The sequence below is a fragment of the Seriola dumerili genome, unplaced genomic scaffold (assembly GCF_002260705.1).
Source record: "Seriola dumerili isolate Sdu_G_001 unplaced genomic scaffold, Sdu_1.0 BDQW01000088.1, whole genome shotgun sequence".
Taxonomy (NCBI): domain Eukaryota; kingdom Metazoa; phylum Chordata; class Actinopteri; order Carangiformes; family Carangidae; genus Seriola; species Seriola dumerili.
In genome coordinates, this window is record NW_019174343.1 from 3,437,229 (window position 1) to 3,460,443 (window position 23,215).

At 40.0% G+C, this 23,215-nt stretch overlaps 1 protein-coding gene across 1 annotated transcript in view; it reads right to left on the reverse strand.

The window, feature by feature from the left end:
* Window positions 1–1,559: 1,559 nt before the first annotated feature.
* LOC111221576 (fibulin-2-like) overlaps window positions 1,560–23,215 on the reverse strand; it is a 46,752-nt gene continuing 25,096 nt past the window's right edge. Inside the window, exons 8-16 of the mRNA XM_022745028.1 lie at window positions 20,776–20,910; window positions 18,929–19,066; window positions 14,584–14,727; window positions 12,459–12,587; window positions 10,141–10,266; window positions 8,973–9,089; window positions 6,457–6,585; window positions 4,932–5,055; window positions 1,560–2,494 (exon numbers count right to left, since the gene is read on the reverse strand). Of these exons, the coding sequence (XP_022600749.1) occupies window positions 2,134–2,494; window positions 4,932–5,055; window positions 6,457–6,585; window positions 8,973–9,089; window positions 10,141–10,266; window positions 12,459–12,587; window positions 14,584–14,727; window positions 18,929–19,066; window positions 20,776–20,910 (1,403 nt within the window). The 3' untranslated portion in view covers window positions 1,560–2,133. The remainder of the gene's footprint in view (window positions 2,495–4,931; window positions 5,056–6,456; window positions 6,586–8,972; window positions 9,090–10,140; window positions 10,267–12,458; window positions 12,588–14,583; window positions 14,728–18,928; window positions 19,067–20,775; window positions 20,911–23,215) is intronic.

Genomic DNA, 23,215 nt, shown 5'->3' on the forward strand with positions numbered 1-23,215 from the left:
GTCTGACATATCTTTGTGAAACTGGCCCCTAGAATCTCGTGATGGAGCAGTACTTTATTAAGTATCTTTAAGTTGGTTTGCCCATTAACTCGTCAGCCAGTAGCTTCAGCTCCAAAAACACCAGTGTTGATAGTATCTTGCAAAACCTTGTATCAGTCAGACTGTGGTGTTTATTTATATGGTGACCTAGGAATGATTCACCCTGCCGACTTTCCATTTGAAAGGCTATCTGTTGTATTAATAGGCTGAGGCAGCAAAGCACACACACACTTTCCGGGTGGGAATGTTGTAGGGTGTAACACTCTCTGAATGTTCCTTGTGGAGCGGCAGAACAGGTGATAAAAGCAGGCTGAAAACAGTTAAGATAAGACGTGCTCAGACTGTGAAGCTGCTTATTTTCAAAATAACATCTGAATTAAAATGTTGCTACAATGAGAGAAAAATAAGTGAGTATTCAGTGTGTTTAGTTGGGACTGAGTTCTGCTGACACTTCCACCAGTAGATGGGGATGTTGGCTCATTGTTCAGCCTGAGCAGAAATGAGAACAACAGACCACCAGTGTGCAGCACTGATGAGGACAAACTGACTCTGACACCCGGCTAAAATTTAATCTTAATTTTTATTGAGCAAATGACAACAGTTTGATCATCATTTATTGATTGGTTTATAGATATAAATGTCATGTGACAGCTGAAACTGCACATGCTGTGTGAGGCCAGTCTGGAGTTACATCAGCAGACTGGTTTATTCCTGCACACGACACAGGAATTTGTCCGGCGTATACGAGACTGCATGATTTTGACCCTGAGATAATTACAACACAGTAACATAGAAAGATATGTCCAGTAATAGAGTGAAGAGTACAACACATAACAATAACATGATCATCAGTAACGTTACATTATTCTTCTCACGGCTGAAATTACCTTATATGAATGTTTTCTGTGTGATGTGCACTGAATTTTCAACACTTACATTTAATCAGGTCACATCTATAAAAAAAATAATATACACCAAATACTGAACAAAATGTACTATACGAGGGATCTGCTACTTTTTTCTAACCACATTATAAATTGGGTGACTGCTGAGGCCCAAAACTGAGAAAAGTAAATAAAAAGTGGAACTGAAGACATCAATTATTAACACTCCTAAATACTTAGTGTAGAAAGACACATGAAGATTTAGAATTTTCCTTTAATCTCTGGTCAATTGGTAAAATAAACTGAAATTCATTCATTCATTAGCCACACCGCTTATCCTTCTAAGGTTGCGGGGGGAGTTGGAGCCAATCCCAGCTGACATAGGCAAGGGGTACACCCTGGACAGGCCAGTCTATCACAGAGATGATTGAAATTGTATTTCTTTTAATTTAAAGTAAACAAGTCAGATAAATTTGTGCCAAGACCAAAAAAAAAAAAAATTATAATTTTTTAAAAATAAAATAAAACTAAATTAAAAAAAGAAAAAGGTGTTAAAAGGGTTAAAATAAAGTAAAATAAATAAAAATAAATTAGGTTTTAATTTAATTTATAATTTTTTTCTTGTGTATTCTGTCCCCTAATTGGTGGTAAACAAACTGTTCAGAGGTTAAAGGAAAAATATAAAACTTTCTTTTTACACTCCAGTCTAATTATTTCACTAACAAATCAAAATAAACTTTCAGTTCATTTTGTCATTTTCGGGCCGACACAGTGACAAGTGCCCTTAACTTCTAGTGCTTCGATGGTTTAATGGTATCTTCAGACTTTAAGGAATAATTCTCATGAAATTAACAATTTACAGGGAGGTAAAAGAGTAGAGAGTAGAGCAGAGCACAAACCATCAACCCAGACTTGGACTTTGTCCATATGAACAAACTGTGTAAAACTCTTGTAACAGTGGTGCATCAAAGCTAAATTACATGAGCAAGAGTCAAGCTGTAAAATACATAGGTACATACATATACAAGGTTTCTCAGGAAATATGATTGTTGTAGCATGTCTGCAGAGAAACAAGCAGAAAACCAGTTTGAAAACATTTTACAAGAACCTTGAATATGTTTGAATGTGGGGAGGCATCACCTAAAGAGTCTGCACATGTATAAAACATTTAGCACCATACGAAATAGTCTCTTCCTCAATCGGTTTGGGTTTACACAGTGCTGGTTGTGATGAAGACATAGATCCTTGCAAGGAACGAGGTGAACGTGCCCTGCCTCAGCAGCTTCATCTCCACGTCTATTAGGAAGTCTTTGGGCTCACGAACCTGTCTCTGCAGGTAGACAGCACCCGTGAAGCTGTTTAGCTTCCTGGTGTTGAAGTAGCCCTCCTCGTTGCCCTTGGTGATGCCGATGACGATGTGGTCGCCAGAGTAAGCGGGGGAAGGTCCGATTCGAAAGATCTGTGCTGGAATGATGATGTTGGTCTGGAAGCTGAGCTGGTAGTATGTGATTCGCACAGGAGAGTTGTGACAGTCTACGGAGTTGCTGGGACAGCTGATCCGCTCACAGCGTCTGAAAATGATAGAGAGAGGGAAGGTTAGCGAGACTATATGTCGAGGTGAGTTACTTTTGGTGACATTATACTGGAAAATTAACTATTGTTAAGTGCATTTAATTGGTAAAAACAGATATATTCAGCATCTTCCTCTTGTTGAGCTTTTTCATGGTTGAGAGACCTGCTACCAACTTTTTTGTTACCAGTAACTGTGTGGCTCCAATGTCACATTCACACTGTCAATATAAAGGAGTGTTTTTCGCATGCGTCTCCTCCATTACTGTGGTTGTGGTGTGTTTATTTCCCTTATGATGTCACAGTGCTGGTGTAAGAGGCTTTGTTTAAAGTAGGAAGCTACACAGCAAAAACTGCTTGATGCATTCAATTTATTTTACATCAACTGTAACAAAGCCACTCATTATTTTGCTGTGTCATTTTAATACAGCAGCTGTGGCTCAGGAGGCAGACCGGGCCGTCCACTAATCTGAAGGTCAGTGGTTCAGTTCCCAGCTTCTCCAGTGTGCATGACGAATGGCATGGGCAGGATACTGAACCCCAAACTGCCACTGATGTATCATCAGTGTATGTATGTGTGTGTATGGTAGAAAAAGCACTGTACGAATGTGTGTGAGAATAGGAAAATGTGGCTTGTAATGGTCGATAAGACTAGAAAAGTGTTCCTCCAACATTCTGCTGTGGTCTCTTCCTACATGAATCCATCATTATTATATATTATTACATTATTATTATTATTATACATTATTACTGTATTATTGATTGTTATGATACAGTCTCTGTATATACATATATAGGTAAATATTTGAATATATATTTTGCTATTTCATTATTATAATAATGTTGCATCATGTACTCGCTATAACCATAATTTTATTATTCAATTATTCATTATTATACATTCATTCATCATTCTTGTCATTATTATTATTGTATGACATGGACTCTCAATAGAACATCCTACCCCACACACACACACACAGAGACACACACACACACAGACAGACACACACACACACACAGACACACACACACCCAACATAATTCAATCCTAACTCCTAAATCTTATTTTATATACACTATCTTATGTCAATGGTGTGTCTGTTATGTTTTATGTTTTCCTAGTCCCAGTTTCTTTGTCACATTCTGTTCTGTCACGTTCTTTCACCAAAACAAAACAAAAAACAACAAAAAAAAGGCTAGAAAAAGTGCAGTCGATTTAACATTTACCATAAATCTGGCAGTCTTCAGTCTGCAGCGTGGTTCCATACACGTCAGTGATTAATTAATGGAAAGGATTTAATTTACACAATAACTAAGGTAAAGTTTCAGTTTCACTTCTCTCCTGTGTGTACACACATCTCTCTCTCGTCTGATTCTCTCCTGAATTAAGAGATGGGATTCACAATCTGTGCAGCAGATAAAATACAGGGATGTATTTTCTTCTAGTTAAACTACAAGCATCACTACATGTAGCATTGCTAGTCCCCGTCACGGCCCTCTGCTGCAGCGACTCAGTGAAAAGTAGCACTCCAGGGCCAGTGTACAGTAGAGAGCAGACCTCCTCTAGTGGCTGTTTGCAGGGCTTTTCCAGTCGGTATTCCAACGCTCTGTGACTACTTATCCATCACATGTCAGATTTTACAGCCTCTTGATGTAGTGCACCACAAAATTTGCACAACTCAAGCCAAAACAAGAGTCTCTTGGAAGCTGCTGCAGTGAATCACAGAGTGGCACCAAGAGCAGAGCAGGAGCCATTCTACTGTTGGCCGCCAAATCTACTCATATATGAAAGATGTCTCTCCATCCTGAGCCAGGCTACATCACACTGAGGTTAATAAGGTGTCTCTTGATAAGGCTGATAAAACCCTGCTTGTGGACTGAATGGAGGGCGGGTGTGTGTGTGTGCGTCTGTGTGTGTGTATGTGCTGTTTCTGTCCACTGGAATGCAGAGGAGCGAGAGCTGCAGAGACTGCCCCAGGAAGCACCAGGCTGATCAAAGCTATCTGACTTCATCGCGGTGCTCGATGGGAGTCATGTTCATTTACCAGCCAGCCTCTACAGCTGCCACAGGTTCACAGCTAACAAGGCCCTTCTGTGCAGTATGGTGCACAGTTACAACATGGATGTACAGTATTTCTCATTAGAGGAGCACAGGCTGAGAGGAACAGATACAGATACAGATACCAGTTGATGCTTAAAGGGGCAGGACATCAGGTTTTTGAAGCCCGGGATACTGCAAAATAACCATCATATATGTACTGTGAACTGAGACTTTATCGGCCCTGTTTCCCAATGAAACTGCTCATGAAAAAGCTCAACCTGATCATACTTTGAAGAGAGGTTGGACATGTTGCTATGGTGAGAAGCAAAGAAACAGGCAACATTAAAGCATAACATGTCAGATCTTCAAGATGCTGAGAGATAAATGTGACTCACGTGTCTGACACCTTCTTGTAGTTTTGAGGACATTCGAAGGAGAGACATCTGAAGCCTCCCTGCAGGTTGAAACAGGTCTGTCCATATGAACAGTTGTGGCTGCCAGATGTGCACTCGTCAATATCTGGAAAATAAAAAAAGATTGAATAAAAAGGGGTCATTACACTTTCCCAACTTTCTCAAAAATAATGAGAATGAGACCAATCTCATTCGTGGAAATGGACTAAACAGCACAGAGCAGCAAGAACATACACAATATAAAAGTTTGACAAAACAGTCCTTACTATATTATTAAAATTATTTAATATTTTGGGATATACACTCATACCACTGTCATCATGTCTGCCTGTTAACCAGCAGCAGGTGATTAGCTGAGCTTAGCATAAAGACTAGCATAAAGAGTTGTGTCTGCTGGTTAGTGCCGCTGGATAGTAAACTTAATTTGTGGAGTGCTCTCGCAACAACCACAAATTGTTGTTGTAAAAATTGATATACATGTTAATTAGTGAGACTTAAGGGTTCTGCTGAGTGGATTTTTTTAACGAGTAAGAGCCAAACAAGCTTTTTCCCCTGCTTCCATTGTTTGTGCTCAGCTAAGCTAATTGTCTCCTGTAGCTCCTGTATATCTATATACATAGAGATGTGACTGTGGTGTGGATGTTCTCATTTTACTCTCAGGGAGAATCTGTGCATGTATCTGTATGTAACCATATCTTTAAATGTCAATCTATTCCTTAAAAGCTTCAAAGTTAATTGGTATGGATGAGATCATAGAAACTATTTGCTTAAATATGAACAGATACAGCAACACACCTGCTAATGGGCTGAAAATTGTGACCTTGAGTCGGAGCTGTTTTCTCAAACTTCTTCAAACTTGTTCCTGAAGATGAGTTGATTACAAATTTATATAACTGCATTTTACCTTAAAAAAAAAAATCAAACTTTAGTTCTTACTAGTGGGTCATCGTTTTCACAGTCTGCCTGAACGGAAAAAGCTGGGAATGTTATGTGAATGCAGATTTTAAGGGCTATGTGGGGCTGTTTCTTTAATTAGTCCTCTTTGTTCTTTTAAACAGACTTTAATCTCATTGTTTCATTATTTTTACATGCACAAGAAACATAAAAGGGGCTGAAGACTGTCAGAGTCTCTCTGGAAGGAACACTATGAGCAGCCAGTTTCTGCATTTTTAACAAAGTTTCTTTTCCCTTTAGTTTTTATTCCCTTTAGAAAAAGTTAAAGAGAGGAGACACAAAATAAAGAGTTATGACATATTGCAGAGTAGTTGATATCATAAATGAATTCAACTGTGCACTATACAAATCAACATCAAGTCTACACTTCATTTTTAATTCAGTTAGGACCAATTAAGAGTTGTTTTTAAATTTCAATCTGCCTGCGGTTTCCAATTTGTGAAAAAAATACATTAAATGAATTAAAACTTTAAAACTGTATAGATGGATTTTCTCTTGATATGATTCATTTGCAGTTAGCAACACTCATACTGCGTGTTCACTGAGGCTTCACCTCTGCAGGTGCGTCCGTTGGCCGACATGGTGTATCCCTGAGGAGGACAGGCACACTGGTAGCTGCCTGCAACGTTAACACACTGGAAGGAACAGAGATTCCCGATGCTCTGAGAGCACTCGTCAATATCTGTTAAAAACAAACACACACTTCTTATCAGTCAGAGAACAGCCCTGTGTGGAATCAAAGAGCAAGAACAAGCTAACCTCAAAGCCCTGTCACCCCACACAAAATAAAATCTGCTGCTTTCACTCTGGTCTCTGGGTTACAGTCATAGTATGAACATGAATCATGGTGTTAACTGATTTGTTTTAGGGCTTATTCCATAATTCAAGAGTTTTTCAGATTAAAAAAATGTTCTTCTTCTCCCAGTCTGTCTGAGTTTCCCCCTCTGCTCACATATCTCTTCAATGTGGAATACCATTCACCAGTAATAGGAGGGTCAGGAGAATTCCTGGTGGGCCGTTAGCATTTTTGATTATTGTGTGGGCTAACAACAGTGCATTATAAAAGTAGGCTACCTTGCTGCACCATCTGGCCGGCCTGCACTGTGTGCTCGCAGCACCTCGTCTCTCCCAGCAAGCAAGCCGCTAACAAGTCCACATTTGCAGTAGAAGGGTAAATGAGTGGCCCCTCCTGAAGTGGTAGGAGGCAGCAGTGAAAGCACAACTACAGGTGTGCACACTGACAATGCACAATATGCAAATGATGAGTTCAAAGGATAGGATGCAGTTTCGGGGGGCAAGTTGTAATATTGCAGAATTATATTGCAGAAACTTACAGGACAAACGTTAGGACTGCAACATGTAGAAATCTCAGACAAGATATTCTATAATAGGTGTAGTAATTTTTATAGTATAATGTAAGAAACATAGTTATGCATTTATGGTCAATAACTCTCAAACAAGCCAAGTAATTTAAAATGCATTTCATTATGTGATCAATTGAAATGAACTCTTAATAATAGCTGTTTTTATTTTATAAAATTAAAAACAGAAGGAGATGAGGCTGATCGTGTGGAAATGGCCAGGGAGAGTGATTCTACCTCAGGGTCCAGAATGGAGAGGGCAACAGCTGAGGAGACGGTTACAGTCACTCAGACAGATGAATAGAACTTGTAATTTCCTAGTAAAATTGGTGTCCCACTCCGCCCCTGCCATTCACTTGACTGCTGAAGAAGTCGTTGGGTGCTGAAGTGGGAGAGTGCTGCTTCACTGTTCTAATTGTGTATGTACTGTGCTCAGCTGTGGTACACTGCATGTGTATACATAATGTATATATCTATACTTTATACTAGCTGTCCTGCTTTCTCCAGATTTGAAATGTAGACCAGACTGTCTGCTGCATTAAACAGTTTTCTGCTTTTCTGCTATTTTTAAAATGATGGCTGGCTGAGGGTATAGCAGCTCACTGCCTTATTTATAACTCTTACATTGGTATTGACTTTTCGTTCAATACCTATGAGTACTGAGATGAATGAATGACACTGGGACACACACTGAAATGAATCCTGAGTTAGTTGGTTGGTAGAGTGTTGCTTCATGTACTGGTGAGGTCCAGCTGAAGGAGTAGGCTTGCATGCTCACATGCATGTATGTGAGTGTTGAGTTGTTTTTGGATGAACCCCCTCAATGCAGAGGGAATGTCTGTGTGAACATGGACTTTGTTGTTTTCAATGTTGTTTTCTGCAGTCTCAAAGGAAAAATACATAGAAACCCCCACAATAACAACTAATATTGACGACTAATGTAAACTTGCTATGCGAAGATATTCAATATGATTGCAGCATCTTTTTATAACGAATTACAGACTGGAGTGGATCCGTGGAGTACAGGATGAAGAGGGTATGGGTTTGCCTTATAGTTGCTACATTTGTTTGACATTACCACTGGTGAGCAACAAAGTCTGACACTTCTAATCAAAATTTTGCACAAAGGCTTTAAAGTTGCATTGTTCTTCTTTTGTTTTGTTTTTGTCTCGGCCACTTGGCAGTAGAACAACTTCACAGCAGTGAAACACATATGCTCCTAATGCACTTACACGAGTACACCTATACAATCTAAGGTCCGTCCCTCCATCCATATTTGTTTCAAATACTCTGCCCCGCTCATGCTTGTAAATGGGGCAAAACAACACTGAAACCCCATATACCACAGTATACTACTGCAAACTAAATAATAAGCATATTAATGCCTCAATCACACATGGTGTCAATCAAAACCGAGCTTTATTACTTTTGTAAAGGTAGAATTTACGGCCAAGCTCTTGTATTGGATTAAATTACATTTCACATGTGACTAATAAAAGATCCACTGAGTGTAACTCTGACATATTGTCTTCGCCTAACATTGAGACGTTAGCAATCAATCATGTACTTACACGTCTAGCAGATGGAGAGCAACATATTGTACATCTAATGTCCAACTGGTAAATGTAAGACCAACATTCACTCTGTTAGATTGCTTTGGTCTGCACCACCCCTACCAGTCTACCTGATTATCTTGGGAAAAAAATACCTTCACAGGTGTGTCCGTCCTCTTTCAGGTAGTAGCCTTGGCGACAGTAGCATTGATAAGAGCCGTAGATGTTGGCGCACTCCTGGCTACAGGGATTTTTATCACATTCATTAACATCTGAGAACAGAAAAGATATGATTAGATTTCTCCCTGTTTTTCTAAAGGATATGTTTTGACACATTTTTAGTCAACAAATCTTATAAGAGGACAAAAATTCAAAAAGCATAGCAGCCTATCTCTCGATATTTTCTGAAATCACTGCCCTGTCTGTGGCTCTTTAGAAATTAGTCATAAATATATGGTTTCATGTTTAATGGCAGTTAAGATGGATCAGGCTTTGGATACATGGTTTTATAGTTTTAAAGTGAAATTTGTTGACAATAATGTTTTGATGTAATAAAAAAATCAAAGAAATGATCAGCATCTATATAAACATCAGAAGAAAACAAAATAGGAAATTGACAGGTGATTTCTGCAGAACTGCATTGTGGAAACTGAAAAAAAAAAAGACTGAGGTAAAGGTACATTAGCACTTCAGCCATTTTGATTGTGCAACAGTGGCTCCTGATGCCGTTTGTTATTATACCGCTTCCTGAAGAAGGACAAGCTGCAAGTGTCTGGAACGAATTAATTTGAAAAGCACTAATCAAAACCTAATCATGTTGCTCAGACAAGCTTTTATAATAAGCCTTGATAAATGCAAAACTTCACCTTTGCATCATGAACAGAAACATTCACACAACTTGATTAAGTTGCCTCAGCAACAGCTGTGACAAGCTGAACATAATGTGACTCACGCTGCTGGTCAACTTTGCTCTTTGAAGCACAACCATGTCTTCAACACACTGACTGATTATGCCTGAACCTTGAAACCATTATGTACTGTACGCACTGTGAGACGCCTCAACAACCCAGACATGAAGACTAAATTAAATTCCACCAGAAAACTGTTTTTACTGATAACAGAGACTGACAAAGGACTCATAACAGTTTTCTATCAATATATATGTAATCTCCAAAGTCTTGCATTTGGCTTTTGATGCCAACGCTCTCCCCAGTGGTTTACCTTTATGCCTAAATTCAAGGAAAATAAGACAGTCCATCTACACAAGGTGGCATTTAAATTCCCAGTATGTTAGGGGAAAAAAAAAAAAAAAAAAAAGCTTACCTTCACAGTTCTTGCCATCAAATGCGAGAGAGAAGCCAGCTGTGCATGAGCAGTGGTAGGAGCCTGGGGTGTTTTCACAGGTCTGGGCACACAGCCTGCCAGGATAGCGCCAGCACTCATTTACATCTGTCAGTACAGGAGTAAGAGCTATTAGACAGCAGGCAAATACCTGCAGGCCACCAAGGACTCAACGCCAGCTCTCATTCTGACACACACATAACTATGTAGTAGTGTGAGACTCCTTCACCTTGTTAGCCAAGTTTTCATACTCCTACATACACTTCAGAACTTGTGTTAGGAACTCTTGTACACCTGCGTATTCATGCAATTATCCAATCAGCCAATCATGTGGCAGTAGTGCAGATACAGGTCAGGAGCTTCAGTTAATGTTCAAATCTGACATCAGTGACTTTTGACTGTGGTGTGTTTGAATGCAAAGTGGTGCGTAACACCATTACATGTACGTTGATTAGTGATGAAGACTACTTTTACGACCTCTGGCCTGTGGGATGGTGGTGCAAGATCTGTCTGTCTTTGTCTGCCACGAAGGGGAATCTACTAAAGAATTACAGGCTACAGCACGTGACATTTGGTCGTGGGCAATCCCAGCCATGTCTGCATCACAGTTGCCCTTAATACTTTGAAGTGTCCAGTTTGCCATGCCTGTTGTTTTACAGAGAAGGATCTTCATCTGAAGAGCCATGAAAATGTAATTTGTGCATTTGAAGGATACGACTTGAACACAAATATATACAATACATTTATGAAGCACAGAAAATAGGATTTGTGTCTTGTGCTTTTGAGAGATTTTATGCAAGATGTGTATGAGAGTCACCATAATCAGGCCGCTGACATTCTGATTTACCAGAGGCCAGTAATGGTGAGGGCACGAGTTTAGACTGTGATCAGGAAAGTTCTCAGTTCTACAAAAAACCGACTGACTTCTGCTGAAGCTAGAAATCTTAATATAGGGTAGTGCAGGACAATATTTTCAATAGTTATGAGCTGAATGCTAAAACATATACTTTGTTAACACTTGTATGACAGTGTCAACAAAAACTGATCATTATAGCCATTGTAAACGTGCAGTTGCTCACTACCAAAGGCACAGGTTGAACCTTGCTTTGACATTACTGATTCTGTTTCACGTTGTTGATTGGACACCAAAGCCCCCAACCTGCACTGGTTATGTGATTAGCAGCCGTTTTAAGCACATGCAGTATCTATAGGGTTTTATTTTAAAAGGTCTGCTGTGGTCATCCACAAATCATGTGCTACACGTGTGTTTTTACATTTAAATCTCTGCTCCCTCCAGAGTTTTTTCGTTTTTTAGTTGTATGCATGCATGCCCCCTATTGAAATGTGTGTAGTGATGTAGTGATACCACTTGGCTAGCAAAAACAGTTTCAGTAAGGGTATGGTTCATAAGGCAAAGGGCCTCCACTGAACCATGAACGGGACACAGGCCCATTCAGAGGGTGGATGGTGATTTGTAATATGACAGCCAATTATTTAGAGCCTGTAAGTGTAATGAAAACATTAGGTTTGTTCTTGTGACATTTGGACAGCAATTTATAATTATGTGTTTGTGTACTCTTAAAGCCTTTCCACCTCTACAGCAAGTGTTAATTCACTCAGACTGACTCAGATGCTGTGGAAAAATATTCACACTCAAGGTTCTCTAACTGTGTTTTTTGAATTATATGATCATATCACATACCACAGCTTCTTTGTGAAAGGAGCTTGCTCAGGTGGTGTGCCATTTATTATCACGTGACAGAGGTTCTGTACTTGGGTCTCATATAATTAACAGTTTTGTAGTCAGATGAAAGCTGCAGAGATATAGTCAAAAGCTCCAAAAAGCTAGTGACTGAACCTTTGGCTTTAGAAGATCTAATCACAGATCTAATCACAGAAATTCATCTCCAAGTTCAAGGATAAATCACCACTCTCAAATTACTGATTGTGTTCACATAATATTAAAAGGAGCAAATGGATGAGAAAGGAATTATTCAGTTAACACTTGTATTACCTGAACATGACAACATATGATCTACGATACACACCAAAAGATTCTTTCATAGTGATTTGAACTTATTAATTACATTTTTACTACTATGTAGTTATCTAAAAAACCTTACATCCCATTCTTACATTCAGTCAAGTCTGACATCCCTCTGGCTCAGTGTACTTATGTTTAACTGAGGCAGTGAGATGGCTTCTGCCTCCAGAGCACCTCTCACTTCAAAAACCGTTTGGACAACAAAACCTCCAATCTGCCTGTCATCATCTCACAGACCTGACACAGCGATACGTACCAGTGCAGCCTTTGCGGAGAGCATCATACTGGTAGCCCGTCTGACAATCACAGCGGTAGCTGCCAGGGAGGTTGTGACAGATCTGGCCCACTCCACAGCGGTGTGTCCCCATCTGACACTCATCAATGTCTAGACAGGCAGAGAGAAAGATAAAGCACCTCACTGATGACCCACTCTGCACCCGTCTGGGTCCGTCCTAAACACAGTCAAACTCCCACTCACACCGCGAGACACAGTACACCCCTCTGTCTCTCATTCACACAGTCACAAAAATCTTTTGGCCTTTAATTGTTTACCTGAAACTCTGGAGGACTGTGACCAAATTATGTTTCATATAAACAAGCACTAAAATGATTAGTTTCTCTGCTCTATATGAGTGTTGGTTGAATCGTGTATATTGGGCCAGAAGCTTTCATCCGAAATATTTTGCGATGTGATAATCAACCGAGAAAACAATCTCACCAAATGACATGATCATCAGCAAATGGAGTTTGCCCAGTGGTCATGGGATTGCGGATGTTCAAACTTCCATTTTTTACTGAGCACTATACTTTATCTGATGATGCAGATCATGTGATAAGACCAAAAGTTCCAGAATAGCTACTCAATAGTCCTTGTGGTGAGACTACTTTCCCAACTCGTTTCCAAGGTCAAGGATGAACTTTGAACCTCAACCAACAGATTAACTGATAATAAAATGAATCATTAGTTGTGGCCCTAATACTCTATATACAGTATAATCCAGTTTGACTTAATCCTGGTAGTTTTGCTTAAATAGTGTTTATGATGAAACTATAAGTTTCTGAAGTTCAAAGACGTTATCACAGGGGGAGTAAACAACCTGGGACACTGAGTGAAAAAATATGAAACATTTCAGCTAACAAGGCTGTTCTAAGTGCAGTAGTAAGGTACTGGATTAAAACATTCGCTATAAATCTGTCTTTAAAGTACTTTAAATCAACATTCAGTTGATTAAGTGATCAATAGAAAATGAATCAACAATAATTTTGATGATCAGTAAATGAGTAAACCGATTTTTCTTTTGCTGGCAAAACATCACCCTCGGCTCTTTTTGGCTTTATGCGTCAGTTGAAAAAATAATCAACAGATTAATCAATGACCTCTGCAGTGTTTTGACTCTACAAACAAACAACTCTATCATCTGTAATATCAAAGAACACAGTCTTTCCTTGTAGTTGCATGGGCCAACAGAAGCTGGCTCACACTCCAGCTCTTGCCTTCAATGCTGGGAAGTAAACATGACTATAATATTTTACACTGCTTATTCAAATAATTATTCATTCATTAATAATAATAATATATTTTGATAATAATATATTTTTGATAATAATAATAATAATAATAATAATAATAATAATAATAATGACTATTTGTCTGCTTGTTGTATTATTGTCTCTTTTTAGACTGTATATTTGCATATCTTAGCTAACTATGATATTATTACTTGTTTTGTCTGTTGTTGTCTTTTCTTAGACTATACATGCTTTGTATTGGAACTATGTTAAATTGCATTGTCCCTATTTAATGAATAACTAAACAAAAAAAATAACCTATTTCATTAAAACTGAATACTGAGATTCCATACTTTGTGGGATTGAAATGATTAATTATTTCAAAATGTTATGTTGTCAGTGTATAATCTTCTATCTTGCTTTTCCAGTCTTACGATTGGCTGTCTGCTCATTCAGACGAAAGCAACAGCCAATCATCTGACAGGCTCTGCCCTGTTTTGCCTGATTGACAGACTCTGAGAAGAAAACTGGCATCATGAAATAAAAGACTTACGGGAAAAGGTGTTGTTAAATAGAAAACCTGATGGATTAAATAAAAATAAAAATGACCAGCAATAAACTGTTATTGCAGAAAAAGAAATCATAATAATGAGCTGTTATTTCTTCTTCTTCTTATGTCTTATTTATTGATTGAATTTCAACTCATCCTAACTGGCCGATACCTGGGCTCATTCTTGCCTCTCGTGGCATTATGTAATGCATTTGAGCACTTGTGTCATAGCCAACACCAGGCTAACATCACTGCATTCACATCTTTCCACAGCTGCCAGCCTTGTGCGTCCATGCTGTTGTATTGAAGAGGGGAATCTCACCGACACACTTGGCTCCATCGGGGCTGGCGTGGTATCCATGGCTGCACTTTATGATCTTCTGCTGGCACGTATAGGAGCCCACTGTGTTGATACAGTTAAAGCCTGAGCTGCACGGCTCACTCAGGCTGTTGCACTCATTTATGTCTGCAGAGAGAGAGGGGGGAGAAATTATAGTTCCACTGGAGAGTGATTGTTAGGAGGTTTAATCCTGATTGACAGGTCTATTTCAACAGAACAATTATAGACTTGTGTTACTTGTTGACCTGGTGGTGGTAATCATGCTCTCTTAGTATGTAGTGGTTCCAATACCCCACTTCATACAGTGTCAAGGTAGATTATGAATTAAGGACTTTGAGGTAACTTGAACTGCAATTAGTGGTGTCTGCTGGCTGTTAAGCAGCACTATTAATCACTATGTGAATTGATAAAGCACTTTGAGGGACAGTGCTTGAACAGCAGTTGCATAATTCACACAGTTTGCATTATTGTGGAGGGGTTAATCAAAAAAAAAAATCATAAAAACATTTCAAAACAAAGAAAATACAGAAGATTTTCAGAACACACAACTTTACATTTGTAGAATTAAGACTTCCACCCTCAGTGACAGTTCAGTAATGTAAGTGCAATCATCTGCTGGGACTCATTAAGACTGATGATTACTCTGCTCTGTGTGGCTGTATATCAGACAAGGTATATGACATCAGGAGCACCCAGAGGTGAACATTATGACTACTCCTTGATATTTCTCCATTTCAAGTTGATAGTGTTTCCCTTTACACTGGTAAAGAAATTGTTGGTCATTTAAAGAAAAGCTTGTATTGGGGTCATGTACCAAACTGTTTCTTAAAAAGATGCAAGAACTTCCTGGAGTCTAGTCACCATGAAGTTACCAGGCAACTAGTCTCCAAGAAGTCAAGAAATAATCCATCATATGATCCTTAGTAAACCCACAATCTGTCATTTTTACACTTCTCTTTATGCCTTGCCCCAAAATATATAGCCTGAACTTCACCAACTTATACTTTAGTCATGGAAATGCTGCTAAACTCAGAAAACATATTACTTGCTGCTAAACCTGAATAACATTTAAATAGAGATCATAAGACCCTGTGCCAGTTGTGGACTGCCGAAAAAATCATTTCATACAACTGGAGAAAACAACATATTGACTGAAACAAAAAGTGTATTGATTATATGAAAGACATTCTTGATCCCTGACTGACTGTTCCTCTGTGTAATTACAGTGGGTACGGAAAGTATTCAGACCCCTTTAAATTTTTCACTCTTTGTTTCATTGCAGCCATTTGCTAAAATCGAAAAAATTCTTTTTTTTTTCTCATTAAGGTACACTCAGCACCCCATCTTGACAGAAAAAAACAGAAATGTAGAACTTTTTGCAAATTTATTTAAAAAAGAAAACTGAAATATCACATGGTCATAAGTATTCAGACCCTTTGCTGTGACACTCATATTTAACTCACATGCTGTCCATTTCTTCTGATCCTCCTTGAGATGGTTCTACTCCTTCATTGGAGTCCAGCTGTGTTTAATTAAACTGATTGGACTTGATTAGGAAAGGCACACACCTGTCTATATAAGACCTTACAGCTCACAGTGCATGTCAGAGCAAATGAGAATCATGAGGTCGAAGGAACTGCCCAAGGAGCTCAGAGACAGAATTGTGGCAAGGTTACAAAAGAATTTCTGCAGCACTCAAGGTTCCTAAGAGCACAGTGGCCTCCATAATCCTTAAATGGAAGAAGTTTGGAACGACCAGAACTCTTCCTAGACCTGGCCGTCCAGCCAAACTGAGCAATCGTGGGAGAAGAGCCTTGGTGAGAGAGGTAAAGAAGATGAGCTCCAGAGATGCAGTAGGGAGATGGGAGAAAGTTCCACAAAGTCAACTATCACTGCAGCCCTCCACCAGTCGGGGCTTTATGGCAGAGTGGCCCGACGGAAGCCTCTCCTCAGTGCAAGACATATGAAAGCCCGCATAGAGTTTGCCAAAAAACACATGAAGGACTCCCAGACTATGAGAAATAAGATTCTCTGGTCTGATGAGACCAAGATTGAACTTTTTGGCGTTAATTCTAAGCGGTATGTGTGGAGAAAACCACGCACTGCTCATCACCTGCCCAATACAATCCCAACAGTGAAACATGGTGGTGGCAGCATCATGCTATGGGGGTGTTTTTCAGCTGCAGGGACAGGACGACTGGTTGCAATTGAATGAAAGATGAATGCGGCCAAGTACAGAGATATCCTGGAAGAACACCTCTTCCAGAGTGCTCAGGACCTCAGACTGGGCCGAAGGTTCACCTTCCAACAAGACAATGACCCTAAGCACACAGCTAAAATAACAAAGGAGTGGCTTCGGAACAACTCTGTGACCATTCTTGACTGGCCCAGCCAGAGCCCTAAACCTAAACCCAATTGAGCATCTCTGGAGAGACCTGAAAATGGCTGTCCACCAACATTCACCATCCAACCTGACAGAACTGGAGAGGATCTGCAAGGAAGAATGGCAGAATATCCCCAAATCCAGGTGTGAAAAACTTGTTGCATCATTCCCAAGAAGACTCCTGGCTGTACTAGCTCAAAGGGATGCTTCTACTCAATACTGAGCAAAGGGTCTGAATACTTATGACCATGTGATATTTCAGTTTTTCTTTTTTAATAAATTTGCAAAAATTTCTACATTTCTGTTTTTTTCTGTCAAGATGGGGTGCTGAGTGACATTAATGAGAAATAAAATGAATTTTTTTGATTTTAGCAAATGGCCGCAATAAAACAAAGACTGGAAAATTTAAAGGGGTCTGAATACTTTCCGTACCCACTGTATATCATGCTACAGTATAGTAGGTCATTGAAGTATTTCTTTAAATCATCTACAAGCTTCCTTTTTATAATAAGAACAAAAACAACACAAAAACCTCTGACTACACCCGACCACACCCATCAGTGACGTTGGGTCAAAGATGAAACAGACTTTAAACTTTTACCCGGAGAGAACATTTCAGTTCATTTTGTGAAAACTGCACACACTGCAGAGAGACAGTGAGGAGTGGGGGCTGTTAACACAGGTCCTGCAGCTCATTTTGCCATGGAGCCGTCCTAACAGGTTGATCTGGCCATGGAGAGACAGCGGGATAAGGAGCACTGAATCTAATCTGATGATAAAAATTTTAGCCCACTCTCTCTCAGCTTTGGCTCAGGAGGTAGAGCGGGTCATCCACTAGTTTGAAGGTCATGGTTTACTGGTGGTTTTCAAAGTTTACTGGGCAAGATACAAAGCCCCAAATTGCCCCTGATGTAACATTGGGGCTAAGGGCCTTCTCTAACACCCGATGCAAAGTGTAATGCAAGTGCCTGTGCTAGTTTCAGACCAACGCAGTTGTCATTTTCCCATCCAGTGCCCACGTTGTTTGAATAGCAAGTACACTTGCACTTATCTGTGCACCCATGGGCGTGTTGGTCTTAAAATGAGGAGTGGTCAGGAGCATTGTTGGTGCATTGCTATCTTAAGGCTGTGGAAAGTGGTTGCGTGATTGACCAGCAAAAACCTGGTATTAAGTCAGTGTTGCAGTATTTGACTGTTATTTTAAGGCGCATTATAAAGAGAGTAATATGTGCCAACATACACGGGCGCACAGAGCTCATACACTCTGCCTGGTAAACACAAGCAGTGAGCTGAAAATGCTCTTAGATGTTGGGATAAATCAAGTAGAACATTACAATAGAGCCTCAGAATGTTGGAGCTTCTTTGAGACATGTTGTGTACATAACATTGTCATGTGTCATGGGTGTCTTTTACACGAGGCTCTGCAGAGAAGCTGCTGTGGGCTCACTGGTCAGCACTGGGGTCACTGGTCAGGACTGCACTCACTCACTGGTCAGGCACAATATGTGATCAAATAATCACAAATGCAAGTGCAAGTTGCAAGTGTGCCTGGCTTTTAAAGGGAATGGGAGATGGCACTGTGATTGGTTTGGATGTTAAGCCCAGAATAATTAAAAGATTATGAACCATGCGTCTGGAGCACTGACTGTTTTTTCCACCTTTAAAATAGCAAAAGTGACATGGACATGACCTAAATGCACTTGCATCACGCACTTCAAACCATGCGCTTTGGATCATTAAAATACAGCCCAATGTGTGTGCTTGTGGTAGAAAAGTGCTGTATGTGTAGAAGAAAGCACTGTATGAATGCATGTGTAAATGGGTGGATGTGGCTTGTAGTGTCAAGCCCTTCAAGAGGTTGATAAGATGATATAAATTCAGTCTATTAGTTGTGTATAATGTGTTTCCATTAGCCAGCAGAGAGCAGTTCTGACAGTCTCTTACCAATACAGTTGCCATGAGAGTCCTGTGTGAAGCCGCTGATGCACTTATGTTTGGGATTACACAGGAAAGAGCCCACTGTGTTCTCACACACAAAGCCCACTCCACAGTTATGGGTTCGCAGCACACATTCATCAACATCTAAAGAAAGAACAGATAAACATAAATGCAATGACTCATCTCGCGGAACCAAAATAATCCATACTCTATTCAGCTGTAAAAAGGTTTACATCTGCTGTGGACTCTCTGAGCTTCAGCTCCAGCTCCTAACAGGACAGTAGATGGCACTGTGGCTCAAGCACAAGAGTAAACATATGTAGCATCCCAGAAATTCAAACTTTCACTCAGTATTTAACTCCAGGAAAAATTCCCCTCCCATAAAAATATCACTTGTTCCAACTCTGCAATTAACAGAAGTGGAACCAAACTTCTTCAATGACAGCTATTGAATCTCATGAGCGATGGATGGAGTTTAAATGGAGGATTTTTTGCTTTTGTGCCGCAAGCCCATTTCTCCGAGTTCATATTATATTTGGTCCTCGGAGATTTGTACCGAGGTACACAGGCGGAAGGTCTTAATTTGGGTTCTTCTCTACCAATCATCATCAGAGGGATGGATATCCCACATCAGAGAGCAGAGATCTCGCCTTTCTTTCAAGCAGCTAATTATTTTTTTCCCCTTTTGGATGGTCGACTAAATATTACCTTCATTATCCAGCTACATTGATTAGTCCTCCCTGGTGCCAAGTGCTGATGACACAAGTCAGAGACAGAGCATACTCGACTGCCGTGCAATGCAGCCTCTCTGGGTGATTATCTTGTCAGATACTGAACCTGGGCATCTGCTGAGGCACAAACATGACCACTGGGCCCAAAAAAACATTAGCATAAATCTTAATGAAGCTTTGCTAACTGAGCTGAGTTTAAGTCATAACTGCCGACAATTGACAGTACAGCAGCAATATCAGAATGAAAATGGTTGGAAATAATCTGTATAATGGTCCATCTTCTTTCATTTCTGCACATTGCTTCAGGGTTTGTGAAGATTTTTCTGTTAATAATGTTGATTGTGTTCCTCTAAACATGGACTAAAGGTGGAAATGAGCTGTCCAAATATATCCCGTCTCTGTTAAAGAGCCTCTTTGAAAACAGCTGTCTCTTATCAATAATGCCAAGAGCCATTCATGATGTACAACACTGCAGTTTTGTATTCAGGGATGATTTGTGAGTCATAAAGGGCCCTTTAAAGACAAATTATTTTGGGTTATAGCGATACAATTAGAAAAAGCAACACAGGGGATGTGATGACAAACTTTAGGACCAGAATAGCCTGCCTGTGTGTGCATCTATTACACAGTGCCTCAGTTTGAGCCAGAGGTATCAGACTTGTGTGCTGTTGGTTGCTAGATCCTCCATAAGGTGCTGGTAAACTGAGTATAAAACTCCAAAACAAGAACTGAATTTAACAGTTTTCTTTTATTAACCGTAACTATCATTTCCTAACCTTAATCAACTGTTAAATTAACCATAAAGGCATAATCCTGAAGATTTTCATGTAATCAGACCTGAGCACTTTTTTAGCATTAGCCATCCAATATATTTACATTGTTATTTCCTGGCTATATGGTAGTTTGTTAGGGGCACTTTGTTAGCAGCATGCCATTACTGGATTCAAGTGTCTTTCCAACACACAAGGGATTCTCTAATTCAGCATTACTGTTTGTGTGTGGTTTTGCTACAAATTACAATTACTGTACTGTACCTTTAAAAAAAGACAGTATTTCCACTCACTACTTTAGTTGCTCTGGGTAAATTGTCTTCATGAAATACATCAGGAACAATGAGCTCACCTTCGCAAACACTGTTCCTCCGCTGGTAGCCTGCAGGACAAGTGACCTGCAGCTCGCATACAAATGAACCCACTGTGTTCACACAGCGCTCACTGGCTCCACAGCTGTGGGTGTTGGTCACGCATTCATCCACATCTGCAGAAGAAGAAAAATGGTGACTGTGTGTAAAATGACAGGGTGGGGAAGGAGACGGACAGAGGGTGCATGATTATGAGGTGCACATGAGGTAGTTTGTTGATGGGTCCTCACCCTCATAAAAATGGGGCATCAGCAATTATACTTCAGAAACTAAGTGACTAAGAAAGTTCTTCTTACATTTATTAGTATGAGGTGTACCAGGAAATGCTTTTGCTTTTGCCTGCATGAAATTTTCCTGCTTGGTTTAAAATTCAGCTGAAAACAGTCAGACATCATGTTTTCTGTTAGTAAAAAGGGACAAAACAAGTTCCTTGGAGATCATCCTGAAAGCTCTTACACCTTTAAACCCTTGGAGTGGACAGGCCTGAGGGGCACAAAGACAATGTGCAGTGGTAACCAAGTGTTTACAAGACAGTGTTTTGTCTGCAGCGGTACTGAAGATTAAAGCTGCACTGATCAATATGTTTATATTTGCAATGGATCAAATGACTGTTGTGTCAAATCAGATACTTCAGTGAGTAAACTGTGTACACAGTGTGCTGACACAGGGCGTGAATTACAGGAAGCCCAAAGACATTAACAGCAAATACACTGCAAATACAGACGTGATGCAACAACAAAAACACACAAACCCCCAAAACAAATGCAACAGAAAAAAGACGCAACTGAAGTGCTCCAGGCCCCTAGGGGGAGGGCTAAGTGGAACATCTTGACCCCACTTAGCGCTCGAGCTTTGACCCAAGAGGTCAGGACCAGAGGCAGTTGAGAAAGGAGACGGTTCACTTTCAATTATTTAGTTTCTGTATTTGCAGCGTGTTTGCTGTTAATGTGTTTGTTTTGGCTTCCTGCAGCACATTTTTTCATTTGCAGCATGTTCCCTTTGTTGTATTAATTTTGTATTTTTGTATGTGTTTTTGAATCTGCATCGTTTAGGAATTTGAAGCTTGTTCCTCCTGTCGGAAGTGTTTTGGGCCACTGCAGCGCGTTTGCCCTTGCCGGCCACCGTATAAATCACACCCTGCTGTTGTGCACTCACTGGAAATGATAACAGTAACAATTTCCAACATTGTCGCCCACCAAAATATCTGCAGACTGCTTTGCTCACTTGACTTGAAAATGAACACTTTACATTTCCTGCATTTCCCCTGTGTTATGTGACGTGGAAATTAGGCCTCCATCAGTGCCAATGATGTGCCCTTCTTCTTCAGTCGCTTTTTCCACAAGTTTGGAATACGTTGGTGGTCCCTCCCCCCTTGTTTTACACTGAACTTTTGTGTCCGTTTTGATCTGGGTGCTCACAGTGCACTGCATGTTGCCGTACTTGCCAGTGTGAATGTGTGCTCAAAATAGCAAATGTGAGCACATGAGTTGAGACATGTGTAATGTGAGAAAGGTCACTCGTAGTGATGAGCCCACAGAAAATTATTCCCTGATTCTGCTGTTGTGGTTTTTTTTAGGGCTTGCAACTTGCTTCAGTCTCAGTGCTCTCATGCGTCTCTTTCCCAGTTTCCAGTCAAAGTTAGCAGCTAGCTGGTGAACATAGCAGAGCATTTAGGAGCTAAAAGGCCAGATATTTTCCTAAGGAGATGGTAAAGACCAAAACCAAATCAAGAGGAAGAGTGAATATTGGACTTATAGTCATCATGTGGCCAAAAACAAAAGGCCACAAATCAAATGAATGCCAATGTTGTCGAGTGTCTGCTGGATGTAAGGACAGTGATATTATGTCAATAGTGTGTTCACAGGTTGTTCTGCTGCCACCAAGTAGCTGAAAAATGAATCAATACTGATGAGCAGGACATTTAGCATCTACACTGACTGACAGTGACGTTTTCAGGTGGATGTTTAAGATGTTCAATACTCCACAGCTGATTAACTCATTAGCAGCTAATTTAGCCTGCAAACTGATGTCGGTGATTACGGTTTGGTAGCTCATTCAATAAGCCGAGGTGAAACTAGACACGTGACTCTCCATGTTTGAACATTCGAGGGACGCATAAGCTAGAGCTAATATGGGTTGGGGTTCAAAGTTTCAGGTACTGTTTGTGTTGCATTGTGTTGGGCTGCTGTAAATATATTTACAGAAACATGATACATGAAACATGAAACGATGTGGGTGGCCTCACACAAAGAATGGATTCATTTTCTTCCTCGGAAGAACACAAGATATGACAAACAATTTAATTCTAGCTCCACTAAATGAAGATTTGTTGTTAGTCCCACTGATGCTGCACGTATTACCCTGACAGAATGTGTCCTCCTATTTGTTAGGATTGTGTATCAACTTTGACCAGTGACTGCT